Source organism: Vanellus vanellus, assembly GCF_965231255.1.
Source record: "Vanellus vanellus genome assembly, chromosome: 19".
NCBI lineage: Eukaryota > Metazoa > Chordata > Aves > Charadriiformes > Charadriidae > Vanellus > Vanellus vanellus.
Window position 1 is genome coordinate 10,465,648 of NC_138924.1, and position 20,039 is coordinate 10,485,686.

The 20,039-nt window shown below is 39.7% G+C and overlaps 1 protein-coding gene across 1 annotated transcript in view; it reads left to right on the forward strand.

Annotated features, from left to right (window-relative positions):
- The first annotated feature begins 4,743 nt into the window (after positions 1–4,743).
- The window catches only part of USP32 (ubiquitin specific peptidase 32), a 79,057-nt gene continuing 63,761 nt past the window's right edge, over positions 4,744–20,039 (forward strand). The window contains exon 1 of the mRNA XM_082493330.1: positions 4,744–4,828. Coding sequence (XP_082349456.1) covers positions 4,771–4,828 — 58 coding nt within the window. The 5' untranslated portion in view covers positions 4,744–4,770. The remainder of the gene's footprint in view (positions 4,829–20,039) is intronic.

Below are 20,039 nucleotides of genomic sequence, written 5' to 3' on the forward strand. Positions count from 1 at the left end.
ATAGAGGACAGACTGCAGTGCTGACCTTTGACATGAAAAGAATTAAGCCCTAAATGATTGTTTGAGCATTCATGATGCTTATGTATTTTCCTAATCACAAATTTTATTTTGATGACCAGAATTTCACTTGCTGGAGTAATAAAAACCCAGAAAACTCCTTTACTGGGTTCCTAATATACAAATTCCTAAAGATGATCCACTGCATGTTTTTAGCAGAATTCTGCTTTTTGTAAATAATCCATAATAATAATACGAAGCTACTCTACAAAAACTAAGTAATAATTATAGGATAATATTAATGAGATATGGAGAATCTTTGGTGCTATGGGCTACTATTTTGTGGAAGTACAAAATTTGAGGTCCCTTCTTCTCTGTTTGACCTAGGCCTTTGATGTGAGTTTTCCAATTCATCTATCAATTCCTCATCCCCTCATGCTATTATCTGTTTTTTTTGCCTGTTGAGCTGTCAGTTTCTATACAACACTTCTGGAAGTTTCGGCTTTAGTTTTAGCTCTCTGGATGCTTTTTCATTCTTATGCTGAAAACCCCTTCAGCCCTATTTCCTATTCTCATATTAAGTACAAATACTAAAGAGTAGCCTAATGTTTTGTATATTTTTTATATCATCCTCAACATTGCAAAGATTGCAAATTTCTGGAGAAAAGAGTGCAGCATTTACATAGAATAGCATAAGCCATTTTGAAGTAGTTTGCCAAAAACAACCAATACTTAAAAAAATTGATAATATTCCAGGATGAGGGGGGAGACAGTTATTGGGGAAAGAGAGGCATAGATTTAGAGGCAAGTAATAGAGCAGTGCCTAGAACTTTCATTTTTGGTTCCTGCTTTCAGTGAATTTTAAATCAGGAAATCCTAGGGACTTGTACCGCTCTTCTCAGAATTGTTTTCGATTCACTGCAGCAGTTCCACAATTACTTGCCTTATCTCTTTTGAGTTCAGGCCTTTTCCATGCAACTCAAAACACCTTCTCCTTAGCAGATGCCCACTTCAGCCTCAGCCTGAAGTCTGTGTGACTTTTTTTCTTCCCAACCCCTGTAGCCTTGTGGACTGCCAACCACCCTCCTGGTGACTGCCAGCTGCTCTGTCAAGAAGGCAACATTGCTGCAAGCCTCCTGCAGCTTCTGTGCAGCAGTAAACGTCTGTTTTTCCGCAGATACTTGACAATGATGCAAAGATACTTAAAGATATTTGTGAAGTGCTTATGAATTAATTTGTGATTAGCGAATAATTAAATAAATCGCAGCAATCAAAAGGACACGTGGCCAGTTACAGTTAGATTTGCATATATAGCGCTTTTCCACCAGACCAGGGGAGTTCAATTCATCTAATACAAGTATAAATTCACTGCATCTTAATTTGATTTACCTTTGACATTACAATTAAATAGTAGCAACATCTAGAATCTTATGCTCCCCAATAAGGCTTCATTAAAAATTTACTGCCAGATCTAATCCATGGTTAGCATACAAAGTCTTATCTCTAGGTTCCTGCTTCAATGCCTTTGAGAACATGCTTAATTTAATCTGAACAAAGACACTGCCGTCGTAAGCCTCCAGTCTGATTTTCCAATCTAGAATATCTTTGTTATTAAATTTGGCGCAAGCCATGGTGCATACAATGGATCAAGTAAATTATTTTAAAGCACTCTTCAAACAAAATTCTACTGCTTGTTAGACATCATTTGTAGCTCTGGGACATAAGAGAGATGTCACTTTAGGTTGGATTTTTTTAAATGTCATAAAAAATGCAAGGCTACACAACTTAGGTAGCTGTGAAAAGCAGCAAGCTTTAATATAATACTTATTTTTAATGACTTTGGAAAGCATTTTTAAAAATATGGATTGTTAACCATCATTCCAATCCATTTTCCTTCTTCTAGAGGAAGGATCTCACTAGAAGTTTCTGCTTCCTCATTTGCATCAAATACCAAGTCAGCTGTTTGTGACTATAAGCAGGGATGGTGGCAGGATCTGACTTGTTATTGTAATTTTAGACATTCGTTTTTTTATGACTTAGCAAGCGAACCAGTTGTCATTAAAAACCTTACACTGCCTAATAGTCTCTGCTGCCTGAGAACAGGGTTCGTGTATGCTACAAGCAGAGGTTCTTTCAAGACATAACAGATAAAAATTGAATGGTTTTGCAAAGCACTGGTGAGGCCTCAGCTGAAAATTGAGTACGTCTGGTTATCCATACTTGAAAAAGTGATCTGAAACTGGCATAGAGGGAGTCTGCTAAGAATTGGTGGAATAACGCCCTTTTAGAGGGGCAACTAGAAGAGCTTAATTTGCCAAAGTTTTTTTGAAAGCTGAAGAGATAGATGGATTTCTGTAAATATACAGAAAAGGATGTTGGTAATTCATCCATGTCGCAGCATGGAATTGAGTAGATGGAGGACCGCAGTTATAAACTGTGGTGGTTGCAACTGTATTGGATAGGAATTGTTGTCCCGGCAGGTTCCTTCACTCCTGTATGTCTAGATGAAACAGGCCTGGGAGTGTAATGTCAGTTCTGCGGTGTGCCTTGCTACTTGGGGTTTTGCTGTTACTGAAAGTAAGAGACATAAGGAAGGTGAGGTAAGGATAAATACCCATGGAGAAACCAGCACAAAAACTAGAAGAAATTGGTGTGAAGCTGTCTTACAACACCATTGTGGTTGCTTCCTGCTCTAATTGCTTTCTGTAACTGCTCAGCCAGTTTGGGTCTGGCTGTATCCCAGGTCAACTTGTTCCAAGCAAAACGGGACTCTCTATGTATCGTTATCTTTGTAATTCAGAGGAGGAACCAAAATATTAGAAGATTGTTACTAGACATAAGGTCACACAGGAATACCACACTGAAGTCAGGAATTAAACCACATCTCCTCAGCTGCAAATGGAGCATGGCATAATGAATACCACCGTTAGGGGTTGGAATACTTCATTTAATCACAAGATAAAACAGACTTCTCCAGCTGTTTCTAATATTGCCAACTTATGCTTTTGATTGACATGTTGCCATGTTTGTAGAATTCATTCTCTCAAATATTTTAAAGAGTTTATATTGTATCTAAATTGAAAGCTGCTTGGGTGAGGGACTACATCGAGATATGTAAAGGTAATGTAGGAATAAGAGGATATAAGGGAGATTATACCCTCTTTAAAAGATAAATATGTAACAAGTGGCTGGTGGGTGAAGTACGTTCCCAACAATTTCATTTTTATCTTTAGAAAGCACTTTAGCTCCCCCCTTGCCCCCATAGTCTATATTCCAGAGAGGCAAAAGGTCCTTTGTGGCAGATTTTATGCTTGATTGTAATAATTATATTCTTTGTGACAAATCTAAGATAATAGTTCAGAGGATGGCAGAAAAAAATGTAAGGGAGATTTACAAAGTTCAATTCATTTGTGGTGTCTTTGCACTTTAGTAGTAGTGTTACACGAGTAGAAATTTGGCCTTCAAGCTAGCTTCTCTGTAAGCAGCATTCCTGGCTTTGCGTATCAGATATGAAATTTGTTTGGAATGTTTGCTATAAAAATACCTATGTGTGAACTTACATCAGCGAGAAAGTAACTTCGGCTTGACCTTTCTCCAGCTCTGATGTGGCAAGATCATTCAGTACGGAAACCGTAGCTCAGGGAATGACTTGCAACTGCTGTTTTCACAGGCTTTGTTTCTGCGCAGGAACAATCCTTGGAACACGCTGCCCTTGGAAATCAATGTTTTCTTTCAAACTCCTTATTTTCTGCTCGGGAGTGACCCAGGGTATGTTACCAGGCTTAATGTTGTAACAAAGCCATTTGGGAAATCCTCCCATTCTGTGTAAGTACTGGACTGAATACTAAAAGCAAACATGCTGAAGAACAGCAAAGGACAGCGGTATTCTGGATCCTTTTACGATTCAGTCCGTGTTTTTTTGTTTTGGACGTTGAAAAGACATTTTAATGGAACAGGAGCTTCCTACTGTCACCCCATCTTTGCAGCCCTTCTCTTTAGAGGGCTTCCTGAGGAGAGCCACGGTCCCCTGTGAGCTATGAGGGGGGTGAAGGGCTGAGGCCGAGTGCAGACACACGGGACCGCTATGGGGGAGAGCGGCCCTTTCACCCGGCTCCCCGTTGCACTGCGGCCTTGTCCCTCTTCCCTCGGCGAACGTGTCCGCACCGACGGAAAGTGGCGACGCTTTCACAAGCGCCAAATGTCGAAGCCTGCGTGTGGAGGGAGAGCGAGCCCTCCCTCACAGGCCCTTTCCCCTCCGCACCCTGAGTGGCACGGCTGGGCGCTCAACGGCCCTGAGGCAGTGCCCGAGACGCCGGCCCGCCGCTCTCGAGCCCCATGGCCCCTCACTATCCCAAGGGAAGGGAGCGCTGTCCCCCCGGTTCGCCCTCAGCCGCCCCCTTCTCCTCGGGGGAGGCGGGAGGCGCGAGCCGGTGCCTATGGCGGGAGGCGGGGGCGTCACGTGACGCGGGGCGCTTACGCCCCCGCCGCTTCGGCGCGCGACGCCCGTTAGGAGGCGCCAAGGGCGGCGGTGCCGAGCCAGGACAGCCCTCCCCCCTCCCATCACGTGACGCGGGGCGGCGGGCGGGCCTCCTCACGTGACCCGCCATGGAGGCGGCGGCGGGGAGGGCGCGCGGCCGCCTCCTCCCCCCGGTGGCCCCGGCCCGCCCCGCCTCCCCCCGCCCGCGCCCTGCGCTCCGGAGTCGCTAACGGCGCAGCCCGGGCTCCGCGGCGCCCAGCCGGCCGGCGGGGGAGGCCATGGACTGAGGGGGCATCATGGGCGCCAAGGAGTCTCGCATCGGCTTCCTCAGCTACGACGAGGCCTTGCGAAGGGGTGAGGGCGGAGGAAGAGAGGGGGGGAGGAGGGCACGGCGGGGCGGGGAGGGGGGGAGGTGGTGGGGGTGGAAGCGGCGGGAGGGGGGGGGGGGCGCTCTGCCCCTGTCAGCCTGAGGCGCGACGAGGCGGCGGCTGGCGGCTCCTCGCACCACCATGACAGACCCCGGCGCTGAGGCACTTGCGCCGTTCCTCTGCCTCAGGCTCCTTCCCCGCCCCCTTCCTCTCCTTACCCCCCCCCCCCCCCCCCCCCGCCCCATATTTATTTATTTATCTCCCCTGCCTTAATAATGGGGCCTGGGCAGGAGCCGCGGGGGGGCTCTCCTTTCCCGGCCCCCTGCGCGTCCTCGGCGGGGCGGGGGGGAGGGGGGGAGCCGGTGCCGTCCCGCTTGAGGCGGGGAGGGCGGGCGGGGGGCTGAGGGAAATGCCGCCAGACCCTCCCGCCGTCTGGCAGCCCTCGGCCTCGCCTTTGCTTGTCGCTTGCCGGTTCTCCCGGCCGGGAAAACCGGCGTTGGGGGGAAATTGTGGCATCCCGGTGTGACAGGACTTGGCCGCGCTGCCTGTCAGCGCCCGCCGCCGGCGCTCCTCGTGTTTACTTGCTGCTCTCCGCGATGGGGAGCACCCATCGGCATCCCATCGGCTGGAAGATGGATGTTGCGTGCGTGGTTTTGTGATATACGTTGCTGTTTTAGTCCGTTTCTAGATTCCTCCTGGAGAATTTAAAGAGGAACTAGCGAAGGGAAAACATAAACAAGCTAAACGCTGAATATTTGAGCTGCAGGCCTCCAAGGCAAGCTACACCCTGTCAGCTACCTCGCTCTAGAACTGATATCCAAGTCCAAGGACAAAGAGGGACAGCAATTTTCAACAGTAAATGGTTAGCAGGGAGGGTAGTTTTTTATAATTGTTGCTCTGTTGTGCATTCGTGTGATGTAGTACAGACAGTTAAAGCAGTTCACCTGTTTGATATTTAAAGCATTGATAAAATTCATTGGCTCAAACCAATACATGGCTGCCCTTTCCGCTTACATCTGAGAAGCGTGAAATGATTTATGAAGGAAAACTGGGTAGAAACACTGAGTGTTAACTGAAGGAGAAACAAATTAATGTGAAATGGGATTTTTATTAAATAATTTTTAATATTTTTTTTTTCTGGTGGACCCTCTGAGGGATGCCATGTCAAATAGGAAATGGAGCAACATACTGTCAAGCAGAAGAAACAAATACATGATTCAAACTCACTTTCGTTACAGATTTTAAATGTAACAGCCTTGAAGAATTTCACTTCTAGTGAACGTATAGGGAGTCTTTAAAAGCATAGGTGTATGTATTTTTAGAGGAGTCATAAATGTAGCTTGGTAGAGGTGTGAAGTTGAATATAGCAGGTAGTGTTTGAAATAAGCTCTTTGGTGGAAAATACATTCATTTGGTCAAGGTGTATACGCCAAACTTTATAAATAAGAAACCCCAAATGTTTTGAACTTTAAAGTTAGATTTAAATTCATATACTGCTTCAAAATCTAGGAAGTTGGTCTGGATGTTTCATAATTAAAAGTTTGCTTGACATAAAAATAAGTTTGAATTTTTAAAAGTTATTTAAAATTATTTCTTGCACAGTGAATGTAATATTTTTCTTTGATGTTATTCTATCCGTATGAGGCATTTAATACTGTTGTTCTGTAGGAGAACAGAAAGGTTGTTTTAGGCGCTCTAATATAAATTTGTGTTTTGCTAAATAACTATGTTGTTTACTTAACCAGTGAATCATTGTATGTATAAAACAGGCTAGTTATCAAAACATTACTTGTTAGGCCATTCTTACTTGCACAGAACCATGCTGGTACGTGTGGCATTTCTGTGGATGCAAACAGTGATAATGGATAAACATAAACATTAAAAAAAGAAAGTCAAATGTATTTATGCCCAATTAGATCTACCTTCTCTTAACATTGTGTCCTGGTTGTTAAATGCCGAGGAAGTTTTATATTAGGTGATATTGTACAAATTCTTCATATGTAATCAGTAGTGGTTGACTGTACATGTAGAAGTAGTAATCATTCAGAATGTTGTGATTGTATTTTTGACACACTAGTTTTTATTGCAGTTCTTCGGAATATCTGGAAAAATGCAATGAGTGCTGCTGGTTCTGTAAGCTTCAGAAAATAAGGCCCACTTTTAGGTTGTGAATGGCTGCAATTTTTTTTATTTCAATTCCATTTTGGGAGTAACTAAAGGATGTGAAGGTGAGGAGAGTTTTTGTGGTTAAACTCTCACAATATAAATAACTAGCTAAAGTGTAACTTCTATTCAAGGAGATGAAAATGTGAGAGCAGTCGAGTGTTAATGGCCCTTTTTCACCCTGGAGCGTGAGAGATTGTACTGCAATTTTTAAATTTTTTTTTTTTTTTGCTTGTTGGCACAGACAGCTAGCTGACTATGCTGTGGATGACGTGGTCATGTGGATGGGCATGATGAAGTTGTCTTGTGCCCACCAGTGCAGGTCACACTGAGTCTTGTTAGTCTCCTTTTCTCCCCTCATGCCCTGTAAAAATCTGCGTTTGGTTGTCTAGTTTGGGAGTGAAAGGTAAGGGATGCTATTTTCGACATCTCTTCTCTTGTTATGAATATTGCCAAATTATGGTCATCTTATTTATAGTAGCCAGAGGCGCTACTTTACTGTGGAAAAAGGTATGGGTTGTGAACTTGTGGTGAGAGCTCTTTCTGACCCTGTAGACCTCCTTCTGAGGATGACTTCTTTGTAAGGAGGTGAAATTCATGGACAGGTCATTACAGGTGAAGTAAAAGAGGTGCTTCCTTCCAAATTGGACGTAAGATTATTGGTTATTTTATCAAACTAAGTTTGTGGTGGCATAAACTGGTAATGTGGCTCTACAGTTTGTTGCTTTTATTATCTTAGCCCTCAGCTTCAACAGCAATTTTCTTCCTAGGGCAGTGCCACAAGTCAGGCAGGCTTCCCTAGCTCAGTCAGTATCCCTTTTTGATTTGGTGCCTTTTCCAACGTGTGTCTCTGATTTCTGACTCCTCTGTTGCCTTTCTGTTCATCAGGCTGTCTGCCTGCTCGCTCTTCCTGAGAATTGCCCAGTGTTGAGAATTGCCCGGTGTTATGCCTTGCCTTATGCCAAAGAGGTACCGCTCTAAAGTATGCCTTATCTTTTACTTGTTCTGTTGGCAGCCTTGACACCTCATTCCTTAAAGGGCTGTCTTTGGGCCAATAAAACTTTATAAAAGGAACAACTTTCTATTACTCTTGTAATAGCTTCAGCACAGCAGCTCCTGCGCTATGCTGTGTTGTGTATAGAATATTTTAATAAGGATTCCCCAGGAAAGAGGTGTCTACACGGTATTGATGGCCAATTTATATCAGATCCCTAAGGAATGTATTTTCCAGTGACCATTAATGTATTCTGCTTAAGTAACTTTCAGAATATAATTGCAGACTGAGCGTAAATTTATGAAGGTACTTAAAGTTATGAGATTATAGAATCTATAGTCAAAGTTTCTGTGAATGCTACTTAGAGCAGGTCATGCTAACTCAGGCCATTTTCAGCTTGTGTATGCTAAATATTCAGTCAGATAACCACTTAAACAAAAGGAATATCAGTGAATAATCATGGATCTGTTGAATTTGTGCCAGAGAGAAAGGCAGGGTTTTATTTCCGCTTAAAGCAAGGCGAAATTTTTGTTACACGTATGCTAGGATGGAAGAAGGGGGAACTGCCACAACGTCAGCGTGGTCAGTGAGTATACTGTTTGCAGAAATGAGTGGCTGCTGATAGATCCGTTTCATTGTGTTTTGTTTTGTGCACAATGATTTCTGAGGAAAAAGAGCAAAAAGAAAGAACAAAACCAGTGCCGTCTTTCAAAAATGTGCATGCAGTTAAAATGCCAGTTAATATTGAGGTAAAACTTGCAGGTGTATCAATCTTCCAGGATTTGTCTCTGGAGAGGTCATGAAATAGTAGTTTTTGAAGACAGTTTTCTTTTCTGTTTGTGTCTCTCAAAGAGGCTACCAATTGCAGCACAACAAGCCTGTCAAAGCAGTGAAAACCTGCTTTAATCCATAAAAAGGTTAGTTAGTATGCTTTCTAATAATGACTAATGTTACGTGATGTGCAGAGGATTAATCTTGCTAATGACCTTTTGTGTTGTGATTGAATTTGAAAAATAGCTACGTTTGTTTTATTTAAATCAAGGCATATATATCTGGTGTCTGATCGTTAACATCCTCAAGCATACAGATGTAATAAATCTGACAAAAGGATGATGGAAAACTTGTGCAAATACATAATCATCTATTTGAGGTTGTCTTTATCTCAACCTGGTGACAAAATCCATGGACTCAGCCCTTGAGCCCATGGAAGACTACTTATTATTACTCCAGACTATGAAATTAACTTAAAATCCCAGATGTGGTTTTAGGAAAAATGATCAGGGAACCATTTTAGTGGTTTATTCTCTTCTTTCTATATCCCATGAATGCAATTGTTCTACTTTCTATTCTCTCATATCTGAAAAACGGTACTTGAACACCATAGGTAGATGAACGTTTTTCAGGATATGTTTTCTAGGAAAATAAACCTGTGTCCTTCTGTTTAAGGAGCTTTGAGTTTTCAGATGCATGTGATGAAAATGCCTAGATGTCTCTCAGCCTTCTTTTTTCTTTTCTTTTAGCTATCAGAATGAATAGGATCCACTGTTGAGACAGTCTAGATTATACAGCGAGACTTGTTATGTCAGCCAGTATTTGATGGCTTTAGGGCTCTGTCATATGATTAAAGCAGGTATGAATGCATAGCTTCACACTTCCTGTTTATAAATCTGTAGACCTGCAAGTAGCCACTCAAATTCACAGAGCAGTAATTATTTCACAACTTTGGCATTCAGTTCTGATGCTTGTTTTGGGAGGGTACCTGAGTAGTCTCTGCTGAACATGTAATACAATATACAAGTGACTTGGAGAATTCTACTTAAACTTCCACGAACTGATGAAAAGAGGCTACTATTAGAAGAGAGGTTATTTATCTGTAATTCATCATCTGCTAAGCTGCAGCAACCAATTTCTCTTCTTTTACTTCAGGTTCCAAGTTTAGAGAAGTGTACTCAGTGGTTTTCAACCTCTTCTTACTTATAACTGTCCAAGTTATTTCCTATTGGAAATGAGGAACATTTGTATAGTGAACTTAAGTCAACTAACAGTAAGTTTCCTTTCCTGAGATGCCTTTTGTGGTCTTGAGAAGTTCTTTACGAAATACCAGTTGAAAACTTACGAATTAGAGGAAAATGTTGCCTTCTGCTTAGGCTTTTGAGAGTGCTGTGGTTCTGAGGCAGCTGATGGCATACCTTTTAGTAAGTTTTTAGTAATTCTTAGATGGTTCCCGAGTCCAGTGGTACCAAGCATGACAGTAACTTACTTGGTGAGTAAGTGCTCAAAGGTTGGATGTGGACACAGTGATTTAAGTTTGATAAAGGCGGGTTTAAGAATGTAGGCATTAAGAATGTAGGCATTTCATAAACAAGAAACAGTTGAACACCTTAAAGCAAAAAGCCCTCAAAACCTTGAAATATGATTCGGTAAATGTTGGGAGTCCTCGGGTTTCTCACTTCAACAGGTGAATCGTGTCTCTAAATAATAGCGGTCTCATAATATTAGATGCATTTTTGTCCTGTCAGCGTGTTACTAGAGATTGAAATCAAAGCAGTCAGGAAAGCTGCCAAATGAGCATAAAGAAATAATGTCATTCCAGCCATGGTGGCTGGAAGTTAAAGGATAAGCTGGACAAATCCTCATTTTGAGTATTAAACATCTTGATATAAGCTAAAAGTACACTATCAGGCTATTATGTACATAAAGTATTTTCTTATATTGATGTGTAGACTAAAATTGGGTATGCAGACCAGTGATTTGTTTTATAGATTATATGTGTATATATCTCACAGCTTATATAACCATTGCTTGTTCTGCTTTATTCCTTGTGTTTTAAGCAATGAAATCAGTTATTTTTGTGGTCACCTCTTTCTAATCAGTTTCTAGTTTTTGCTCCTTTAACAGCAGGTCTTTTTTTTTTTTTTCCTTCTTTCTCAATATACATGCCCAGAGAAAGTTGTTGAATTTTCATCCTTGGAGGTTTTCAAGACCTGCCTGGACAAAGCCCTCTGCGAGCTGGTCTGAGTTCGGTGTTGACCCAGTTTCAAGCATGAGATTGAACTAGTTGACCTCCTGAGATACTTTCCAACCTGACAGATTTTGTGAAATATTTCTGTTCATCTTGAATTTTGTAAAGACTTGTTTTTATGAAATATAACATCAGGGTCCTAAATCTACTTAGCAGTGTCCTACGGAGAAAATAAAATAAGACAAAGATAGAAACTAGGAAGCTTTTCAAAATTATATGAAGCATGTCTAATGAAATGTGAAAGGAAAAGAAAAAAAAGGGGTCTACTTGAGTCCTGTGGTACTTGACCTGTAAGAGTATCAGGCTTTCTGGCTGCTGGCACTATGGGAGAGATGAGTAAAACAACCCTCACCCCTTTCTTTTGCTCAAAGGGAAGCCAGCCTACTGTCTCATTGCATAAAATAAGTAAGGTATTCAGTTCTTTAGTACTCAAAAAAATGAAATCACATTCAAAAAATGGGCCTGTGAAGGGATGACAAGCTTTGTGAGAATAAAAAAGAACATAGCATCAGCAAGTTATGTGATTAGGTGAGGCATGATATTTTGCATTGGCTGCGTTGTGATAGGACTGATTATGATTTTTCTGTATTTGAAAAAAACATATGTTACTAATGTCTGTCATCTTAAAAATGGCAGAATAACTTCTGAAAATTGTGTTTATTTGTGGTTAGGTTGTGAATTCATACATTTGTTCTAAATAATTTGGTATATGGAGGGTGCCAGGTAGGTCTAATGAGTTGTATGTCCTTGAGCTTTTATCATGGCATCTGTATGACTTAGCTACTAATTATTTTTAAACCTTTTTTAGTCCAAGAAGGGATGCAAAATACAGTGGGCATACAGAAAAGAAGTGGAGTAGGGGTAGAACAAAGCGTTGCATTTTCAAATACCAGAATTGTTTCTGTCCACTAAGTTATTTCAAGGACTGTTGTAAACCAGACCTACCCAGTTGTGGGTTATTTAGGGCCTACTGGGTTATTTAACAGTGGTCTGTTGATTTTTAAAGATTTGCTCAGCAGGGAGCTGTGCACCCACTTGAGTCCTGCTGGGCCAGGTAGGTACTGTGCACCAAGAAATGTTTGGTGTCTCATCATGAAACCTTATGGAGTAAGGTACTTACGGACACCTGTGAAGTGAAATTGTGTTCTTAATGAGTTGAAGTGTGAGAGTTTTTCTGCCTGTCCTTGACTGATAAGTCTTTGCCTTTGTAATGAGTGGGATGTTTGCTATCTACTTTGTTACTGTACCCTAGGTAGCTAGCAGTACTGAAATATTTGGTGGTAATGTACGGAATTATTTTGAATAACATGTGGGACTTGTTGTTCAGTGTAAGTAGCTCAGGAGCACACAGTGTTTGATTTGAACTGCCCAACCTCTCTTTAGGTGAGCTCCAGTTGGGTATTGACTGCTTGCTGGGTTCTACAAGGAACACCCAATGAGATGGAAAGTGTGCTGAAGGTATACATGCAAGTCTTCAGGTTCTGCATGTGTATTTTCTGAACTGCATTTTACAGTTTAGTCTTTGGTATTCTTCATAAGAAAACTGATGATTTCCTAGTTGAAGTTTCTGTATAGGAAAGAAAGTTCCGGAGGTTAATTCTAAATAAGACTTTCAATTTTCAAGTATTTTATAAACAAGTTATTTCTTAATTTTTTGTATTGCTTGAAGCAGTTGCTTTTTCTTTAAGTTATACTTCGTCTGAATTACTGTGAATGTCCATGTGATATTTGCAGTATTGAATAACTACAAAAAGCATCTTTAACATTTAATTTTCATATGAAAAGGTCATTTACATAATGAGACAATGAAGCCTTTGGGCAAAGATGAATGTAGAAGAAAAATCCATTAATGTAGATTCTGCCTAAGAGTTTGAAAGGATCTAATTCACAGAACTTTGAATACTATATTATTGCTAGCACTCACTGGAATAAAAATACCCCACTTGCCTAAAAAGTGGCAAAATCCTAATGCACGTTCTCTTTTTTGATTTCTTCAGGGACATCTTACTTTTGTTAGTGATGACTGTGTCTTTATAGCTTTAGTGTTTTCAGCTTAGCTGTGTAATAATACTTAGCATTTCATTTTTACGTAATGAATTTTAATGCCTCTGACAAGTGTGTTTTTTATGAGCTTGTGTTTACAATTGAGCAGTGCTGGTGTAGTCTCCCTTATAGGTGGGGACATGGTCAGAAAGAATGCGTGTCTTTTAACTGCAGTTTTATTAAACTGGTGTAAAAGTTTTTCTGGATTTCTGACTCTTAATGGGTATAAGCTGAGTTCAGATCTTTGTTTGAAACAAAATGTGTCTGTGTATGGTTTTTGTAGTGGTGCACCAAATCTGTTTAAAAAATGATGCAGGTTATAATCAGTCACAGCATTTTTCTGTGTAGACCATTAAGTCATTCATCATAATGACAATAAAAACTTCTTTCATTATTTTAGTGTAATTTGGATGTGCGGCTGAGTTCTAGGCAATAGAGATGTGTGTTTCTTGGTTAAATAATCTAATAGTTTAACAAAATTACTTTTTAAAAAAAAATATACTAACATTTGCAGCAAAGCCTTTACTTGGTTTTGAGGCAAAATAGGATATGCCTGAGAAAGTTTTGGACAAATGATAATCAAGGCAATTTGTAATGACCGGGGTTTATTTCCCGTTGTATACATTACTTAATGTAAAAATGGTGAAAGCACTGCAATAGTTACTTACCTGAATCATTACCTCCACTGAAGTGATTAGCTGTCACAGGTAGGGTGACTTGGCCTATCAAGTGACATGCCATGATCTCTAGGGTGTTTAAATCCTCCTCTCCCTTCTCCTTTTAGCCTATCACAACACATAACAAGCCTCTTCTATCACATGGAAGCGTGCTGATGAGGCTAACAACTCATTGTGCTTACCATGTGGTGTTTTTAGGGCAAAATAATGATCGCTTTTCTGGAACGGTATTCCTAAGCTGCATAGGTTAATGTTTTCACCAACGCATTAAGGTGGAATGCACTGCAAACCATCCAGAGCTTCTGTGACAAGGTTGTCACTGAACTAACAGGACAGCCCCTTACTCTCAATGGGTAATTTTGGATGGACTGAGAAGGTGGGCAGAAATATCATCTGCCTTTACACATCACTATACATTTCAATTTTGACTTTTAGAATAAACAGTGAGACATTCTTTTATACTTTAAAAAGAGATTTGACTTCTCCTCTGGTCAGGTTCTCTGCCGGTGCGTGTCATGAGCATGTGTGGAACTGGTCTGGAGTGGGGCATCCCCATCAGTCATTAGAGTGCCATACATGCTGCTAACCATCAACTACAAAGGGAAAACGAAGCTATACTTTCTAGTGTCTTGTGTAACATTTATTTTGAGGATTTTTTTTTTTTTGAATATCCAAATCCGTTGAAGCTGTTTTGCTTAGTTTAGAGTCTGAACTGGACCCAGAAGCTGAGAAGCAATGTCACCAGGCCAAAATAAGAGATAATTGCATTCTGCATGGAAATGTATTCTTTGTCCTTTAAAAAGAAAACCCATTGCAAGCCTTTTGGAATTCTTCCTCACAAGCTGTGTTGTTGTTTATTCACCTTGTATCTATCTTTTTGTTAGCAGGTCTTTCAGTTGTCATACACTCATGCAATTTAATTTAATGTTAAGTATTTAGTATAGAATGTATGCTTAAATTTTTTTTGTATTTTGAATTGATATTCCTTATCTTAATTTACAGTGATAACGGGAAATGCTCAGGTTTTGTCCTATGGGAGACTGCTTTGGCCGCAAGTCATAAACTTAACTAGCTTAACAGGTATATGCTACTCTCTCAGTGGAACTCTACAAATGATCATAAGACTGATTTAGTTGGATTTTTTGACAGCTGTTTTAAATGACCATTTTTACTGCATTAGTTTGGAAAATTGTTCTTTTAAAATTCTGAAACCTTCAATGAAAAAAATGTGGAAGAAGCTCAGAAACCTAAGTAGAACAGGAAGTGCCAGATTTAATAAGTCTGTGGATGTAGAGAAAAAGAACTGAAAGTATTGGGATAGTAATTACGAGAACTTCAGTTTTGCAGATTAAATTTGTTCTAAAAATGAACTTGGATATGGCATCATGAATCTATTTTGGGCTGAAGAAGCACTTCATTTCAATCTGTGTTTCTAGTTGTTAGGTTATCCAGAAACAAAATCTTATTCTGCACTGGCAATTTCTTAGTCTTGTAAAGAAGATTTTTAGCACATTATCGTTAACAATGTGATACAGTTGAATCCTGGATTTTAGTTTAAAAATTAGAAAAGTGGATTTGTACTTCGCATAGCAGAGGCAGCATTGCTTTAAGAAAAATCAGCTGCGGCGGTTAGCATAGTCAGTATAGCCTGCCCTGTATTCTGTGAGGATGTTAACGAAGATTGTTATCAGTGGAAAAGTAGTATAAAAACTTTTTGGTCCCTGTTTTCCAATCTTGCAGCTAACAACATGATTTTTCTTTTCCTAAGGAATTATAATCCATCTTTTTGCCACTAACAAATTCCCCCCTTTTTTGTGTTATCTGCAATTCACTTCTCTTCACCTTGCTTAAAGAATAGTTGTGTAAATGTCTTGTGTGAACTAATCTTATTCCTTAAATAATGAGCAGATTGCAATGTAGATAGGTTAAAGGAGGAAGGTACCACAATATACACTAACTCTAATATAGACCACTGATTAAATATCTGCAGAAGCCAATATTACAAGAATAGAGATTAAAAAGCAGAATATAAACTGTTTGATAAATATCTCCTCATATAAAACGTTCATAATTAATTATGTAAATGTGCTGCTTCTAATAGAGACTGTAATGTCCTTGGGGATATGTTGTGAGTCTCATCGGACATTCAGGGAGAGATTCCAACTGCTGACGCTATTCAGGGCACTGTAGCTCTTTGGTGTTAAGCCATTCTAATGTCTTTGCTGTTTCTATACTACTTTTCTGTGAAACAGTGGACAGTGTGTTTATATGAAACTCTTGAAATTTGAGTCATCACATCAATCTAAACTGATCAGTGGCAGTAAAATTACCACTGGAAGGTGGTTTCCCTTTCAGCTGTTACATGGTGTGTCTAAACACACTGTTCCATTCTTCTGGATGTAGGGCCTTAGGAATAGTATGTATCTAATGATGAATATTTTTTATATATTAATTTTGTAACAGAGCACATAAACACTTAAAACTAATATGGTGTCTTTCGGGATAGTTCTTCAAAACCTTAGTCCTTGGATGTTAATGGGGAATTCTCTTAACCGGAGATGCAGCAGTAGAAATGGAGTTTGGAAATAGTGACGCTAGTTATTTGCTATTGTCTGTTAAAAAACATCTCTGATTCAGTTCTTGGTGTTCTACCAAACATGTAATAGGGTCCCAGAACTAACCACATGTTAGTTTTTATTTTATTTCTTGACTATATAGGCTAGTGTCTCTCTTCGTGATTCTGCTTTTATTTTTCAGCCATCCCAGATTGCGTAGCAAACTTGTTATGTGTTTATAACAATGTAACAGAAGACATACATTTGTGACCTGACACTAAAATAGTTCGCTTTGCATCTGAGTTTAAGAATGTGTTTTATACAGATGTGTCCCCAAGAGTTGAGAATAGGAAGGGCCAAAATACAGAGCCTCTTATTGTCTGTCAGCTATAGGTATATATACACCTGCATAATGTGTTTTTGCCAAAACACTTGACTTCCAAGTGAGTAATATTTTTCTTCTAACTTTAGAAATAAAGATTTAGCAGTGTATAAATGTTATCTGAATCTTTTATTATTTGTTACTTGTCATTTTATTTAAGTACTGCGCATAACTAGAGTTGGCTCTTTCAGCTGTCGGAGACTAACGCTTGAGTAAATACTTGATCAAAACTGTACCAGCAATTGCAAATTAGAACTCCGTGCCTTTCGTCCTCACTGAAGGCTATAGGAAACACTGCCTTCCTGTCCAGAAGTTGCAGATTATGTTTAACTTTCAGGCTTAGACTGTATTTCTTCAGTTAAAGAACAATTCATAGTATAGCTGCCTTTAATATCTTTGACACTGTTGGGAGACAGGGCATGAAATATTTGTTATATTATAATTTATTTTGTAACAAGGTCCTTATGTGGTATTTGCATTTACATAGTTGGCATTTGCCTTTGCTTTTCTTTTAATAGGCTATTTTTTTTCTTGGAAATGAGTTATATAATGTAATTTTGTGTATCTTAACAAGCATAAATATCCAGGTGATTTTCATGGTGGTAGTACAGTGGAAGCAGCTTGTCAGAATTGTGACAGAAGCTCTTCTACTCACCTATGACAATACAAACTTCCAGTGTGTTTACCAAGAAAACTGATGAAGGGACAGCGCAGAAAAGCAGTTTTGTTTCCAATTGAAATCAGATTAAACACCCATTCTAAATACTGAGAAGATGGACAGCTAAAGCCATCATCCTAGGAAATCACGTACAAACTGTGAAGAAGCATCAGGAGAAAATAGTAATGGAAAAGGAAAGAAAAATGAGGAAGGAAGAGGTTAGAAATTGGACAAAGAGCAATGACTATGCTCAGGTGAGGGCAGGCATGCCAGGCAAGGTTGCTGACTTCTAGGGCTTCCCTAACTCCTGGCTCATTTTTGTCCACGCTTCTGTCTTTCGGCAGGGAGTTCAGGGTTCCTGGTGCTGTTGCTGCAAGACGGCTTATGCTCTCTGTTCAAAACCACTTAAAACTAGTACCTCTGCCTCTTCCTTCTGCTTTTCTATACGGTTTCCACGCCTGGCTGTGCTGGTGGGCTAGCTGAGTGTGTTTTCTCCAGGGTCAGCAGTAATTTATTCAGAGTATCTAGAGCAGTAGCAGCACCTCGTCTTGGAAGAAGTGATAAGTGCTCTGACAGGGGCGTGTGGCCGGGAAAGGTGGTGTCCTGTGATTAATCAGGGCTAGAAATCGCTCTGCTCAGCCACTGAGAATGAGTTTACCAGTTATTTAATTGATAACAGTAACTACTTTTATCCCTAATATTGCAGTCCCTAGCACTTAAATTTTCAGTCATTCGTATAGTAAAAGTTGTTTTAATGATCCGCAGTTTTCTGAATTTTCAGGTTCTTTCAGGTTTCTTCTGTGGCTTACAGGGTTGGACTGGTAAGCATATAAAACTAGGCTCTTTTAATTCCCGAGGATATAATATATAGCCAATAAGATTTAAGTGCTCAGATGGTGGGAGGATTATTTCACTGTTGGGGCTATTATGTAGCAATTCCTATCCAGGCTAGTCTTACGGGGAGGGTTGTCACAGAACCTGTACTGATTAGCTTTGCTTGAAGCAAACATAATCCAAATAGCAATGTGACAGTGTGTGCCCTGATGGAGATACTTTACAGATGGATAAAACAGGCTAATAATACTTAATGGCATTCTTTTTGAGGATGGTAACGGTGAGAAGTAAGATCTTTGAAGATTAAAAGCGTCACATAAATGCTAAGTATTCATGTTACAGAAAATTGGCAAATCCTATTGTAATAACTAAATCTTCTTCTGCTCTCTGCACAAAAGATGTTAAACCTTTGATATGCGTTATGGTTAGGTCTAACAGAACCAAGAAAAGCTTTATCCCCAGGATGAGCCACTACTACCAAAAACCAAAGAATAGGTAGGAGGAAAAAATACAACTGGATTGAATAATTTGATTTTTTTTTTTTTTAAATACTAAAACGATGTTGCTGTTTTCCTTAAATTCCTGTTATTGGTAAAGGTCGTGTTAAGGCCGTTAAGTCTTTATTAAGATGCACTGTTTAATTTGAATGGTGCCATTTTTGATATTCTAGTTATGAATGATTCCTCAAGAGTGGATTAATTTTTTCATTAGGGGAGGCAGGATTTTTTTGTCTGTATTTTCCCCCAAAATATTGTTAAGGGATTCCTTTTTAGCAGGAATGGGTGGGTGTGGAGCTTGTCTTTTTCATCGTAGCAGGTTCATTTATCTCAATTGTATTTTGCAGTTTGTTCTTCCTATTTGGGGTTGTTCCCAAACATGCTTTACATTCACTTGCACATTTTACCTCTTTGAAGCTTTTTAGTAATTGCTTTGGTTCTTGACAACTTCATAACCGCAGCCATTAAGTCACAATAAAGACTAATGAAAAAAGTAATAAAATTTCCATGTATAACTAGAATGAAGATTCCTGGGGGAAATATTGAGCAAGTGATTACAGGGAAGATAATTGTCTGGTTAGAGAATTATATGCCCTGTGAGTTTGATATTGAACCTGTAAAATTGTCGCTTAAAAATCAAAATATTAGAATTATTAAAACCCAATCTGGAAGTCAGGAAGAGCTTGAGGTAGGTGAATTTTGCTTGCTTTCTGAAGGATGATCACGTTGTCTGTTGTATTAAAGTTCAGGTTTGGTTATTTTTAGTAAAGAATAAACGCAGTATTATGCTGATGGTTGCAAATGATTTCTTGCTCTGTATGCTTGAGGTCTGTGGGGCTGGTTTGTTTTTGGTTTTGTTTTTTTTTTTTCAGGCACTGACATAGCAAGCTGTTTTTCATCCAGTAGTGACATTGGAAAGCCAGGATTTTGTGTGTGTGTTTGTAGAGTATTGTGGGCATTTTGATGCTTACAGTTCTGGGACAAAGTACCAGCCCTACTAGATATATTGTAAGATACTTTAAGTCAGATGAGCTCAAAATTTCTTGACCCCTTCACCTTAACTGAACTTTTTATCCTCTCCGGTTTTTCTTCTTCCTGCTTATGCAGTAATTTGTTTCCTGTTTTGATGTTCAGCGTTGTTGATACGTTGTGGTCTTCTGCCTTGATTTGGCTTTTTTTTTTTTTTCCAGCGGTCACCTGTAAACTAGAATAAATAATTTCTTTTCATGTAGCCAAATGAAATATTTTAGGCTTGTGGGACATTAAAATTTTATCAGCTTTTTGGTGTTGTTACTGCTGCTCATACTAATGGAAGTGATGATTTGCATGTTACTTTTGTGATTCTGGTGTAAATAGCAATTACCAAATCACT